Here is a 14,452-nt window from a genome sequence, read left to right on the forward strand (position 1 = left end):
CAGCCCATCAAGTTCAATCATGGCTGATTTATCTTTCCCTCTCAACCCCATTCTCCTGCCTTCTCCCCATAGCCCCTGACATCTGTACTAATCAAGAATCTGTCAATTGGCCTTAAAAATATCCATTGGCCTCCACAGCAGTCTGTGGCAATGAATTCCACAGATTCACCACCCTCTGACTAAAGAAATTCCTCCTCGTCTCCTTTCCAAAAGTACGTCCATTTATTCTGAGGCTATGGCCTCTGGTCTTAAACTCTCCCACTAGTGGAAAGCCACATCCACTTTATCGAGGCCTTTCACTATTTGGTAAGTTCCAATGAGATTCCCCCTCTTCCTTCTAAGCTCCAGCGAGTACAGGCCCAGTGCCTTTAAACACTTATCATATGTTAACCCAATCATTCTTGGGATCATTTTTGTAAACCTACCCTGGACCCTCTCCAATGCCAGCACATCCTTTGGATATGTGGTCCTAAACTGTTCACAATACTCCCAATGCAGTCTGACCAGTGCCTTATAAAGCCTCAGTATTGCATCCCTGTTTTGCATTCCAATCCTCTCAACATAAATTGCCTTTGCCTTACTACCGATTTGTCACTGGATGTCATATTGGCACTTGTGGGCGGAGCACCAAGGCAAATTCCTTGTATGTGAATAATTGGCCAATAACCTTATTCATTCGCTTGCAAATTAACTTTTTGGAAACATGCACCAGCGCACCGAAGTCCCATTGCACCTCCGATTTCTAAATTCTCTCCCCATTTAGAAATTAGTCTATGCCTTTATTCCTACTACCAAAACGCATGGCTCCACACTTTGCTAGGGTATATTCCATCTGCCACTTCTTAGCTCACTCTCCCAACCTGCCCAAATCTTGCTGACCCCGTTTTCTCTTCACCACCTGCACCTCCACCTATCATCTGCAAACTTTGCCACAAAGCCCTCAATTAATTTGTTCCAGTTACATATATGAGAAAAAGTTAGCATCATGACAAATAATTATCTCAGCGATCATCATAACCGGTTAAATAAATTAGCACTGGATTTAAAAAAAATGTTAACTTACTTCATTGCATAATTGTTAACATTGACTTCACTGCTACGCTTATTTTGCCATTTTTCTTGGTAAAGATCGAGAAACGTCTCTCTTTAAAAAAATATATATCTTGGACAGAAGTCTAAAGCTCACAGCTAAAGCACACAGATGAACAGCCCTTAGCCAAGGTATCGAACTTGGTGCTACAGGAAAGCGGGAATCATTAAAACATACCCGCAAAATATTTTGGAAATGTATTTGACTGTAATGTCACAAAAATATTTGTGTAAAATACTTCGAAAAGAAGCGAAGTATCAGGTAATACTGATAAAATAATGTGTTAGCATATTGTGGATAAATTTAATACAAACTAAATTTAAAGACTCCAGAATTGATACACATTTAATCTAGCTATCAACTGAAACAATCGATTAGTGATATTTTCATCATTTTTTAAAAAGAATACATTCAACAAATTGCAAGAGATAAATTTTACCCCGAGTTCACGAAATAGAAATTTGATAGTTTCTCTGGCAGCGTCTCCGATAACTTCTTGGCATATTGGACTATATGGTCGTGCAGAAAACGTGAATTTATGTTCAATGTTGCCATCTGTAATGATCCAGCTTTCACAACATCTGGGTGACAATGTCCAACTATAAAAAGGAAATTAGATTTAAAGGCTGGTATTCTCAGTGATTTTTCTGTGATGGTTCGCGCTGGTCTGGCAAGCAGCAGCTCTAAGCTGGACCCTGAACTAGACCCTGTAGAGCTGCCTATACCCCTGTGTGAACTATTACCTGCGTACTGATAACTTTTTGCCCATTAATAAAAAAAGCACCGGGCATATCGATTCATGTTCAATATGAATAGTAGATAGGAGGCGAAGGTTAGAATTTGCATTTCTAGTTCCTCACCACATATTGTGGCCTCCAATGTACCTCCACTGCTATATAAGGACCTTCAAGTTTAATAAGATTTTGGCTGATCTGTCTACAACCTCAACTATATATACCCAACCACTTGAGGTAACTTCTTCATCTCAAGGCTTATCATTATGTTTCTGCCTCATCTTTAAAAATGTTCAGACACCACCTTCACTGTACATGGAGGAAGGTAGTTCCAAAGATTCACAACTCTGAGAGAAAATGTTTCAACTTTTCTGGGACTTACATAAGTGGCCGTAGATTTTAAACAAAGACTTCTAGTTCCAGATTGTCTCTTTTGGGAAAATATGCACCCTGCCAGGACAAGGTGTCCAGACATTCCCCACCCCTGAATCTTATTCACGGTTGTGGGTAGGTGCCCTTGTTGTAAATCTACCTGAACAATTTGGCTAACGACACATGGTGCACAATTTTGACTTTTCGATGTCCCCTGAAATGAACAAGCAAGCCCCTGAGTTATATTATTACAGTAATGTTGAAACAGAGAATCTAAATGTAATAGCGAGGAACTGCAGATGCTCGTTTATACCAAAGACGTGCACAAAATGCTGGAGTAACTCAGCAGGTCAGGCAGCATCTCTGGAGAAAATGGATAGGTATCGTTTAGGGTTGGGATCCTTCTTCATTACCAAAGATAAACCCAAAATGCTGGAAACATAGAGAAACATAGAAATTAGGTGCAGGAGTAGGCCATTCGGCCCTTCGAGCCTGCACCGCCATTCAATATGATCATGGCTGATCATCCAACTCAGTATCCCGTACCTGCCTTCTCTCCATACCCTCTGATCCCTTTAGCCACAAGGGCCACATCTAACTCCCTCTTAAATATAGCCAATGAACTGGCCTCAACTACCCTCTGTGGCAGAGAGTTCCAGAGATTCACCACTCTCTGTGAAAAAAGTTTTTCTCATCTCGGTTTTAAAGGATTTCCCCCTTATCCTTAAGCTGTGACCCCTTGTCCTGGACCTCCCCAACATCGGGAACAATCATCCTGCATATAGCCTGTCCAATCCCTTAAGAATTTTGTAAGTTTCTATAAGATCCCCTCTCAATCTCCTAAATTCTAGAGAGTACAAACCAAGTCTATCCAGTCTTTCTTCATAAGACAGTCCTGACATCCCAGAAATCAGTCTGGTGAACCTTCTCTGCACTCCCTCTATGGCAATAATGTCCTTCCTCAGATTTGGAGACCAAAACTGTACGCAATACTCCAGGTGTGGTCTCACCAAGACCCTGTACAACTGCAGTAGAACCTACCTGCTCCTATACTCAAATCCTTTTGCTATGAAAGCTAACATACCATTCGCTTTCTTCACTGCCTGCTGCACCTTCATGCCTACTTTCAATGACTGGTGTACCATGACACCCAGGTCTCGCTGCATCTCCCCTTTTCCTAACCGGCCACCATTTAGATAATAGTCTGCTTTCCTGTTTTTGCCACCAAAATGGATAACCTCACATTTATCCACATTATACTGCATCTGCCAAACATTTGCCCACTCACCCAGCCTATCCAAGTCACCTTGCAGTCTCCTAGCATCCTCCTCACAGCTAACACTGCTCCCCAGCTTAGTGTCATCCGCAAACTTGGAGATATTGCCTTCAATTCCCTCATCCAGATCATTAATATATATTGTAAATAGCTGGGGTCCCAGCACTGAGCCTTGCGGTACCCCACTAGTCACTGCCCACCATTGTGAAAAGGACCCGTTTATTCCTACTCTTTGCTTCCTGTTTGCCAGCCAGTTCTCTATCCACATCAATACTGAACCCCCAATGCCGTGTGCTTTAAGTTTGTATACTAATCTCTTATGTGGGACCTTGTCGAAAGCCTTCTGGAAGTCCAGATACACCACATCCACTGGTTCTCCCCTATCCACGCTACTAGTTACATCCTCGAAAAATTCTATAAGATTCGTCAGACATGATTTACCTTTCGTAAATCCATGCTGACTTTGTCCAATAATTTCACCACTTTCCAAATGTGCTGCTATCCCATCTTTAATAACTGACTCTAGCAGTTTCCCCACTACCGATGTTAGACTAACTGGTCTGTAATTCCCCGTTTTTCTCTCTCCCTCCCTTCTTAAAAAGTGGGGTTACGTTTGCTACCCGCCAATCCTCAGGAACTACTCCAGAATCTAAAGAGTTTTGAAAGATTATTACTAATGCATCCACTATTTCTGGAGCTACTTCCTTAAGTACTCTGGGATGCAGCCTATCTGGCCCTGGGGATTTATCGGCCTTTAATCCATTCAATTTACCCAACACCACTTCCCGACTAACCTGGATTTCACTCAATTCCTCCAACTCCTTTGACCCGCTGTCCCCTGCTATTTCCGGCATATTATTTATGTCTTCCTTAGTGAAGACGGAACCAAAGTAGTTATTCAATTGGTCCGCCATATCCTTGCTCCCCATGATCAAATCACCTGTTTCTGACTGCAAGGGACCTACATTTGTTTTAACTAATCTCTTTCTTTTCACATATCTATAAAAACTTTTGCAGTCAGTTTTTATGTTCCCTGCCAGTTTTCTTTCATAATCTATTTTTCCTTTCCTAATTAAGCCCTTTGTCCTCCTCTGCTGGTGTCTGAATTTCTCCCAGTCCTCTGGTATGCTGCTTTTTCTGGCTAATTTGTACGCATCATCCTTTGCTTTGATACTATCCCTGATTTCCCTTGTTATCCACGGATGCACTACCTTCCCTGATTTATTCTTTTGCCAAACTGGGATGAACAATTTTTGTAGTTCATCCATGCAGTCTTTAAATGTCTTCCATTGCATATCCACCGTCAACCCTTTTAGAATTAATTGCCAGTCAATCTTGGCCAATTCACGTCTCATACCCTCAAAGTTACCCTTTTTTAAGTTCAGAACCATTGTTTCTGAATTAACAATGTCACTCTCCATCCTAATGAAGAACTCAACCATATTATTGTCACTCTTGCCCAAGGGGGCACGTACAACAAGACTGCTAACTAACCCTTCCTCATTACTCAATACCCAGTCTAAAATAGCCTGCTCTCTCATTGGTTCCTCTACATGTTGATTTAGATAACTATCCCGCATACATTCCAAGAAATCCTCTTCCTCAGCACCCCTGCCAATTTGATTCACCCAATCTATATATAGATTGAAGTCACCCATTATAACTGTTTTGCCTTTGTCGCACGCATTTCTAATTTCCTGTTTGATACCGTCTCCAACTTCACTACTACTGTTAGGTGGCCTGTACACAACACCCACCAGCGTTTTCTGCCCCTTAGTGTTTCGCAGCTCTACCCATACCGATTCCACATCCTCCAAACTAATGTCCTTCCTTTCCATTGCGTTAATCTCCTCTCTGACCAGCAACGCTACCCCACCTCCTTTTCCTTTCTCTCTAGCCCTCCTGAATATTGAATATCCCTGGATGTTCAGCTCCCAGCCTTGGTCACCCTGGAGCCATGTCTCCGTGATCCCAACAATATCATAATCATTAATGGCTATCTGCAAGTTCAACTCATCCACCTTATTACGAATACTCCTTGCATTGAGACACAAAGCCTTCAGGCTTGTTTTTACAACGCTCTTACCCCTTATACAATTATGTTGAAAAGTGGCCCTTTTTGATTTTTGCCCTGGTTTTGTCTGCCTGCCACTTTTACTTTTCACCTTGCTACCTCTTGCTTCTACCCTCATTTTACACCCCCCTGCCTCTCTGCTCTTGTACCCATCCCCCTGCCACATTAATTTAAATCCTCCCCGACAGCACTAGCAAACACTCCCCCAAGGACATTGGTTCCATTCCAGCCCAGGTGCAGACCGTCCTGTTGGAGTAACTCAGCAGGTCTAGTATGGAGTAACTCAGCAGGTCTAGTATGTCACTACCCGACTCGAAACGTCACTTTTCCATGTTCTCCAAAGATGCTGCCTGACCTGCTGAGTTCCTCCAGCATTTTGTGTCTATCTAAGGAATAAAACTAGACAAACTACCCAGCTGGGGCACAAGCACCAAATCCAGACACAGCAAAGTCACCCCGAGTTCAGCACCTCACACAACTGTGGACTGATGTCTAAACTGGGTGAGCTGTCCCGTTGAATATAGCAACAGCCAAGCACAGGTGTACTGACAGAATTATACCGTACGACAATGCTCCAAACCTCCACAATCCTCGTCCATCCTGTCCGATTCAGATTCAGATTCTACTTGAATTGTCATTGTCAGTGTACAATACAGAGACAACGAAATGCAGTTAGCATCTCCCTGGAAGAGCGACATAGAATATGATTTCAATAAATAAATCTTTTTACATGTATACAGACATAGTGTTGTTCCTGTGGGAGGAGTGTCCGGGGGGGGGGGGGGGGTGATTGGCAGTCACCGAGGTACATTGTTGAGTAGAGTGACAGCCGCAGGGAAGAAGCTGTTCCTGGACCTGCTGGTCCGGCAACAGAGAGACCGGTAGCACCGGCAAGACAGACTCACTAGGGGTGGTGCACAGAGGAGGAATCGTCAATATTGGCTCCAGAACGCATGAAGTCTCATGGCACCAGATCAAACGCTGGCAAGGAATCCTGCTCTCAATTATCAATCACCATCCTCCCTCAACCGATCAATCAGTGCTCCTTCACGTTGAACGACACTTGGAAGATCCAGTGAAAGTACCAAAGGGACTACTTTTGTGTCACCAAAAAAGGTTTGGTAACACCACAACAGACTGATCTGACCAAGTGCTGAAGGACGTAGGATCCATTACTGGTAGTGAGAAAACCAATGAGATGGATAAATGTACCTAGTTTGGTTTAGTTTAATGTCACGTTTACCTAGGTACGACAAAAAGCTGTTTGTTGCATGCTGTCCAGTCAGCTGAAAGATTATCCATGATTACAATCGAGCTGCCAATAGTCTCCAGCTACAGGATAAAGGGAATAATGTGTAGTGTGATTGTAATGAGTGATTGCAGATCCGTTGCCATCTCGTCTCACCATCATGCCCTCATCTTCACCAACATACTTGGGGCAGATGTGACTGTGATAACATTGATAGAAGTGACCATCGCACCATCCTTGAGTGGACAAAGTCCTGTATTCACACCAAGGCAACCTTCCATCACAATACAAATGTACTAACTGGATGAGATTTATTCTGACCATTATTGTTTTTGATGGCAATATCAAAAAGGATTGTACTTCCCCAATTATCAAATGCAGGCAGCGATTTATACATAAGTGTGCCCTACAGCCAACTGTCAGTACTCAATGAGCAGGAAGGAACTGATGCTGATTTATACCAAAGATAGACACAAAGTGCTGGACAAACTGCGAGTCAGGCAGCATCCCGAAATAGGATGGGTGATGTTTCGGGACGGGATGCTTCTTCCGACCCGAAACGTCACCCATCCTTTTTCTCCAACGAAGCTGCCTGACCCGCCGAGTTACTCCAGCACTTTGTGTCTTTCTTCGGTATAAATCAGCAGCTGCAATTCCTTCCTCCGTACTGCATTGGGAATGAATATGCAATCTTTTACAGATGTGCCACATTGCCACTGAACAAAGTATTTTTGTTACCGTGAGCAACATTGGTAATACAGTCCAGGTATCTTCTTTCCATCTCATCAAACAGGTATTGGCCTTGGGCTCTGACAATTTTGATCGGATCATCTGGGAAAAATAGCCTACAAAAAGGTCTGTAAAGATAAACGAAGAGAAAGGGTATGCAAAAAAATATAATTTGGGCATATACTATAATTAAACAATTAAATTCCTGATATATTTATACAGAAATTTTATAAATGTTGCTTTCTTTAAAAACAAAGTAGTGATATTCCTTTAAAAATGTAAGCAAAAAAGAACATTAGAGGGAAGGAAAAAAATGGAAGTGTTTAGAATGTGATTGCAGAATTTAGTGCCTTGCCAGTTGAAGGGTCAACTCATCATGGTGGGAGCTGGGCAATAAATTTAATGACCGCCTTGAGTACAGAATTTGAAACTGCAAATAACTCAGAGGAGTTTACAACGGGAGCAGGTTACAGAGAAAGGGAAGGCTGGGGCCGTAGAGAGAGGCGAAAACAAGGATGAGAAACTTTAATCTGAGCTATTGCTTTACTGGGAGCCAGTATAGACCAGGGGTGATGGGTAAAGAAGCTCAGTGTTAGAGCAGGGGCAGTAGAGAGCTTTGGGTATTTCAGGTCTATACAGTGGATGCAGGTAGCTGAGATATCAGAGGTAGAGCATGACAGTTTAAGGTGCCAACAATCGTTCAGTTTCATGCAGTTGCCAAGAGGAGGGATGATGAAAGTACAGAATGTCCAAGGCATCAATCAACTTGGCAGGAGGACATTTCTCCTCATTTAGCATTGGCTATTTGGCAAGCAGCCTGATGATATAGAGAGAAAGGAGAGGTTGAGAGGCTGGACTAAGATTCAATGTTGTACACATGGTAACTGATGTAGTTGCCATGGCCAAGCACAATGGTCAAGAGATGTCCAAGTTAGAAGGTGCAGCTAGGGTAAGAATGGAACCAGGCAAGCCCAGCTTCAGTTCAGTTGGACAACAGTGGACAGGCTTAGACAGGTCATGTGGTTTGGACAGGTGATTCAAACCTGAATGTGGTTGGAGAGGTTTAGAAAATCAATCCCCTTTGACAATCAGGTAGAAATGAACAGTGAGGATCATATTACCTTTATTACATTCCCATGGGCAACATGTGTGATATAAACAATTTTAATACTGTGTCAAGAGTGTAAGCCGGATCAGAGGGATTTGAACAAATAATTTAAGTTAAGTATTTGGGAAGCTACAGTGGATTCAAGGACTTGAGAGGAAAGATGGAATGAGAATAGGCAGAAAGAGGTGGGTCAATTTTTGTAATCACTTTTACTCGTGGGTGGGGGGGTCAATAGAATGAGTAACTTCTATTTCACTGCTGTGGATTGAGGTGGCTGGTGTTGTCTACATGGTGCCTGCCACTGGGGGTAAGGGTGCTCGAGAGTGGGTAACAATGTTGCACACTCCGTCCTATGTCTATTCCAGGAGAATGTGCGTGCCCTCTGCATGCGCTCGAAACTTTTAATCCCACTCTGAATTCGGTATTCTGAGCAATGGGTAGGCTTGATGAAGATGTTGCACTATTTTTCCCTCCAGACTTCGGAGATGTGTTTCTTTGTCCTCCTGGTAAATTCTTGCCATGACCAAACTCAAAGTATCTGTTTCAGGAGTGTGGTGTCAAACTAAATGTCTGCTCATCAGAAACAGCCAAGTGCCATTATGGACCTGAGAGCTGATGATGGAAGCTTGGCACAGGCCAGCATTAAAGGGAGGAATGTGAGGTCGGAGATTAAGGTGTTTAGGGTGCGATTACAGAGTGTAAAGTTTTGCATGACAAAACCACGGCTATATATGGTGGAGGAATTAAACTTATCCAGAGTTCAGTAGTATAGGATTGTAGATGACACTGTATAGGGTGATTTCACGAAAGGTCACTGGAGCATAGATCCGCACCCACGTGACCGAAAATTTTAACTGGAGTACATGCGTCACTTCCGGTACATGTTAGTGAATGGGAAAACACGCACTTTCACACCCGTTAAAAACATCGAAAACGGCCCGTTTTTGAGCTGCAATTAACTGTGCCAGTCAGGGTGACCGTGAGGAACAGCTACCTAAATTTACAGTCCAAAAAAAAGATAGAAACTAAGGTAAATTCAAGAGGGAGCTGAAGGTGTCAAAACAGCGGAAGTTGTTAGCGGACATTTAACGTGGAGATTTAAAGATCGAAAATATCGGGAATTATCGCGTTTGCTCGCTGCATTTCATCAAAAGTAAGGCATTATTGACTTTTTATCTTTATTTATTTGTTATATGAAAAGTATTAAAAGTTAAGAATCCGTCAGTAAATTGCAAAATCGCCCATGGTTCTCAGGTGGGTTTTAACATGCAAAATGAAAATGCTTCTGAAGCTCCATTTACCATTTAAATAATCGTAAACTATCAATGCGTTTTGAAATACATTTTACTGAGATGCAAGCTAAGGAATGGGATAATTGTCAGCTGTTAGTTGGACAAAAGCAGGACATTTTATTATTTGCCAAAATATATTTCTCAATGTTTCTTGTTTAAAGCCTGCACAATCACCCAAACTACTTATTTATTTATTTATCATCTAATAACAGACAAGCCTGCAGCATGGAATGATGTCGACAATCCTGATTGGGCACCCACTGTGAGCAGGATAGACAATGTGCACAAGAACGCCATCAACTTGCAGAGCTATAGATGCTTGAGCTGCAACCAAATCTGCTTTAATACTCTCTTCTTGTTGCACGTGCATGGCGTTCTTGTGCACATTGTCTATCCTGCTCACAGTGGGTGCCCAATCAGGATTGTTGACATCATTCCATGCTACAGGCTTGTCTGTTATTAGATGATAAATAAATAAATAAGTAGTTTGGGTGATTGTGCAGGCTTTAAACAAGAAATATTGAGAAATATATTTTGGCAAATAATAAAATGTCCTGCTTTTGTCCAACTAACAGCTGACAGCTTGCATCTCAGTAAAATTTATTTCAAAACGCATTGGTAGTTTACGATTATTTAAATGGTAAATGGAGCTTCAGAAGCGTTTTCATTTTGCATGTTAAAACCCACCTGAGAACCATGGGCGATTTTGCAATTTTACTGACGGATTTTTAACTTTTAATACTTTTCATATAACAAATGAATAAAGATAAAAAGTCGATAATGCCTTACTTTTGATGAAATGCAGCGAGCAAACGCGATAATTCCCGATATTTTGGATCTTTAAATCTCCACGGCAAATGTCCGCTAACAACTTCCGCTGTTTTGACACCTTCAGCTCCCTCTTGAATTTACCTTAGTTTCTATCTTTTTTTTGGACTGTAAATTTAGGTAGCTGTTCCTCACGGTCACCGCGACTGGCACAGTTAATTGCAGCTCAAAAACGGGCCGTTTTCGATGTTTTTAACGGGTGTGAAAGTGCGTGTTTTCCCATTCACTAACATGTAACAAGTGACGCATGTACTCCAGTTAAAAATTTCGGTCACGTGGGTGCGGATCTACGCTCCAGTGACCTTTAGTGAAATCACCCTATAGGATTGCAGATGACACCCTATACGCATGGAGGAGATTCTAGAGAGAGCGCAGAATTTGAAAGCAGTTTAGCAGGCTAGGATGATGCGGTGAGGTGTACAAAATCATGAGAGGAATAGATCGGGTAAATGCAGAGTGTCTTGCCGTGAGTAGGGGAATCACGAACCAGAGGACATAGGTTTAAAGTGAAGGGGGGAAAGGTAGGAACCTGAGGAGTAACTTTTTCACACAAAGGGCTGTGGGTGTATGGAATGAGCTGCCAATGGAGGTAGTTGACACAGGTACTATTGCAATGTTTAAGAAACATTTGGACAGGTACATGGATAGGACAGCTTTAGAGGGATATGGGCCAAATGCAAGCAGGTGCGACTAATGTAGATGGGACATGCTGGTCGGTGTGGGCAAGTTGGGCCGATGTGCCAGTTTCCACGCTGTATCACTCTTTGACATTCCAGACACTTAAGTTAAGCGGCCAATTAACCTACAAACCAGCGGCGCTACTCCCTGACTGAATCGATTCGCCGCCACTCAATCAGCGACGCCGACTCCTCCACCTCTGCTTCACATTACAAACCCCGTCCCTGGAATCCATGTCATGCAGTTTCAGAGGCGCCGGCGCCGGTGCCGTGCGGGCAGTGAGTTACAAACAGCAGACGTGGTCACAGCAGCAGCCGGGCCTTGGTGTCACCGACACGTCAAAGCTAGAGATCGGCAGAAACCCGCGCTGGGAGAATCGGACTTACGCGACAAACTTCTGGCGAAGAGACAAAGTTTCGCTTTTTTGATACACTTCTAAATCCATGAGGGGCCGCAGAGCTCGTCAGCGAGACACCTCTCCCCCTCCACTGCCGCTCCTAGCGACAACACCACCAAGCTGAACAGGGAGGAGCGGGAGCGTAGCAACCAGGGATCATAGAGCGGATGATATTTGGTGGCAACGACCAAAGATCTTATAGCAGAGCAAGGTGGGTTACTGTCACGCTAACGTGTAGTACGCTCATGGGCGGATTCATGGGTGATTATATGACTCATTTTAGCAACCTGCTCCCGCCATCTTGTTCCGGCCAAAGATTGGATCCGCAGCGGGGAGAGGGAGTGTGGGGCCCGGGGAGAGGGAGTGTGGGGCCCGGGGAGAGGGAGTGTGGGGCCCGGGGAGAGGGAGTGTGGGGCCCGGGGAGAGGGAGTGTGGGGCCCGGGGCAGCGGGGGGGGGGGTGTGGGGCCCGGGGCAGCGGGAGTGTGGGGCCCGGGGCAGCGGCAGAGGGGGTGTGGGTCCCGGGGAGAGGGAGTGTGGGGCCCGGGGCAGCGGGAGAGGGGGTGTGGGGCCCGGGGAGAGGGAGTGTGGGGCCCGGGGCAGCGGGAGAGGGAGTGTGGGGTCCGGGGAGAGGGAGTGTGGGGCCCGGGGCAGCGGGAGAGGGAGTGTGGGGTCCGGGGAGAGGGAGTGTGGGGCCCGGGGAGAGGGAGTGTGGGGCCCGGGGAGAGGGAGTGTGGGGCCCGGGGCAGCGGGAGAGGGAGTGTGGGGCCCGGGGAGAGGGAGTGTGGGGCCCGGGGAGAGGGAGTGTGGGGCCCGGGGAGAGGGAGTGTGGGGCCCGGGGAGAGGGAGTGTGGGGTCCGGGGCAGCGGGAGAGGGAGTGTGGGGTCCGGGGAGAGGGAGTGTGGGGCCCGGGGAGAGGGAGTGTGGGGCCCGGGGAGAGGGAGTGTGGGGCCCTGGGCAGCGGGAGAGGGAGTGTGGGGCCCGGGGAGAGGGAGTGTGGGGCCCGGGGAGAGGGAGTGTGGGGCCCGGGGCAGCGGGGAGAGGGAGTGTGGGGCCCGGGGCAGCGAGGAGAGGGAGTGTGCGGCTCGGGGAGAGGGAGTGTGGGGCCCGGGGCAGCGGGGAGAGGGAGTGTGGGGCCCGGGGAGAGGGGCATAGGAGGGGGGGAGACATTGCAGTGAGTGGGCAGGCGAGGGAGTGCCGGTGGGGGGGGGGGGGGAGATAAGGCCTAGTGTGTGTGAAGTTGCGGGGAGGTTTACAATGTTTCTTATTTACAATGTTTCTTATTTAATGTCCCTTGTCTAGTCTGAAATAAAGTTCATTATTGGATCAGAAGAAATATAATTGTGTGTGTTATATGATTATATACATTTATATAATTTTCATGTATGTGTGTTTATAAACATTTTATTCTTTAACAAGAATTAACAGAATTATGAATCTAACCCTATATCACACACAAAAAGTTCCCCCGCAATGTCAATTACCCTGCGAGTCGGGTCGGTTCCGGATACTACAAAATCAACTCAAACACTGCTTGTGAGCCATTTAAAAAGAAATGATTTAAAAAACATAAAAAAAGACAATTACCAGAGTCAAATTTTATTGTTGACAAGAATCATGAACTGACAGATTTATGAATCTAACCCACACAAACTCTTGCCCCGCAACATTGATTACACTGCGAGTCGGGTCGGGTCTCTTATTTATTTTCTCCAGAGATGCTGCCTCACCGCTGAGCTACTCCAGCTTTTTGTGTCAATATGTAGGAAGGAACTGCAGATGCTGGTTTACACCGAAGATAGACGCAAAATGCTGGAGTAACTCCCGCTGTTTTATGTTCTGAACCTTTTGAATTCGGTTTAAACCAGCATGGCAGGTACAGGATACTGAGTTGGATGATCAGCCATGATCATATTGAATGGCGGGGCAGGCTCGAAGGGCCGAATGGCCTACTCCTGCACCTATTGTATATGTTTCTATCTGCAGTTCATGCCTACATATTTAAGAGCACCATCCTTGGTACACATGACAATAAACGAAACAATGGCAAACGGGAATGTTATTGTTGGAGGACCAGAGTCTAGGGTCCACCCCACTGCTGGTTTGGGGGGGGGGGGGGGGGGGGAGGGGAGGGAGAGCGGGGGGAGCAGGGTGTGGTGGAGACACCTGAGTGGTTATGGTGTTTACTATAAGGATACACTAGCGAAAATAACACTAATCAATGTATTGTCTTTCCGCTGGCTAGTTAGCACGCAACAAAAGCTTTTCACTGTACCTCGGCGTATGTGACAATAAATTAAATTGATAAAACTGATGAATGTGTAAACGCTAAGAATGTTGGAAGTGTTTTCTTGCACTGTTCTTGTTTTGTATTTATTTTTTAAATTCTGAAATAGTTTTTTGGGGGGGGGGGGGGGGGGGGATGTTCACCTCCCTGCAACTTAACAAACATCTGACTCCTACCCAGTTCTGAATGTTGACTTTTCATTTTCCACGAACGCGGTTTCACCTGCTGAGTATTTCCGCAGTTTCTGTTTTCACATTATTATTTTCTTATGTAGTTATTTTCTTGCTAGGGAAGCTATTCAGTATATTGAGTCTCTGCTGGCTGAGAGCATCCCCTTCAT

General features: G+C 44.9%; 1 protein-coding gene across 2 annotated transcripts in view; it reads right to left on the bottom strand.

Annotated features, from left to right (window-relative positions):
• Positions 1 to 11,998, bottom strand: part of LOC116978322 (5-phosphohydroxy-L-lysine phospho-lyase-like) — a 27,451-nt gene extending 15,453 nt beyond the window's left edge. The window contains exons 1-3 of one of the 2 annotated variants that reach the window (XM_033029395.1): positions 11,817 to 11,998; positions 7,534 to 7,652; positions 1,530 to 1,689 (exon numbers count right to left, since the gene is read on the bottom strand). In XM_033029395.1, coding sequence (XP_032885286.1) covers positions 1,530 to 1,689; positions 7,534 to 7,652; positions 11,817 to 11,875 — 338 coding nt within the window. In that variant the 5' untranslated portion in view covers positions 11,876 to 11,998. Of the gene's footprint in view, positions 1 to 1,529; positions 1,690 to 7,533; positions 7,653 to 10,216; positions 10,222 to 11,816 lie in introns of those variants that run through there. The other variant, XM_033029396.1, reaches the window with a different exon arrangement.
• Between the last annotated feature and the right edge of the window lie 2,454 nt (positions 11,999 to 14,452).

Source organism: Amblyraja radiata, chromosome 11 (assembly GCF_010909765.2).
Source record: "Amblyraja radiata isolate CabotCenter1 chromosome 11, sAmbRad1.1.pri, whole genome shotgun sequence".
Classification (NCBI taxonomy): domain Eukaryota; kingdom Metazoa; phylum Chordata; class Chondrichthyes; order Rajiformes; family Rajidae; genus Amblyraja; species Amblyraja radiata.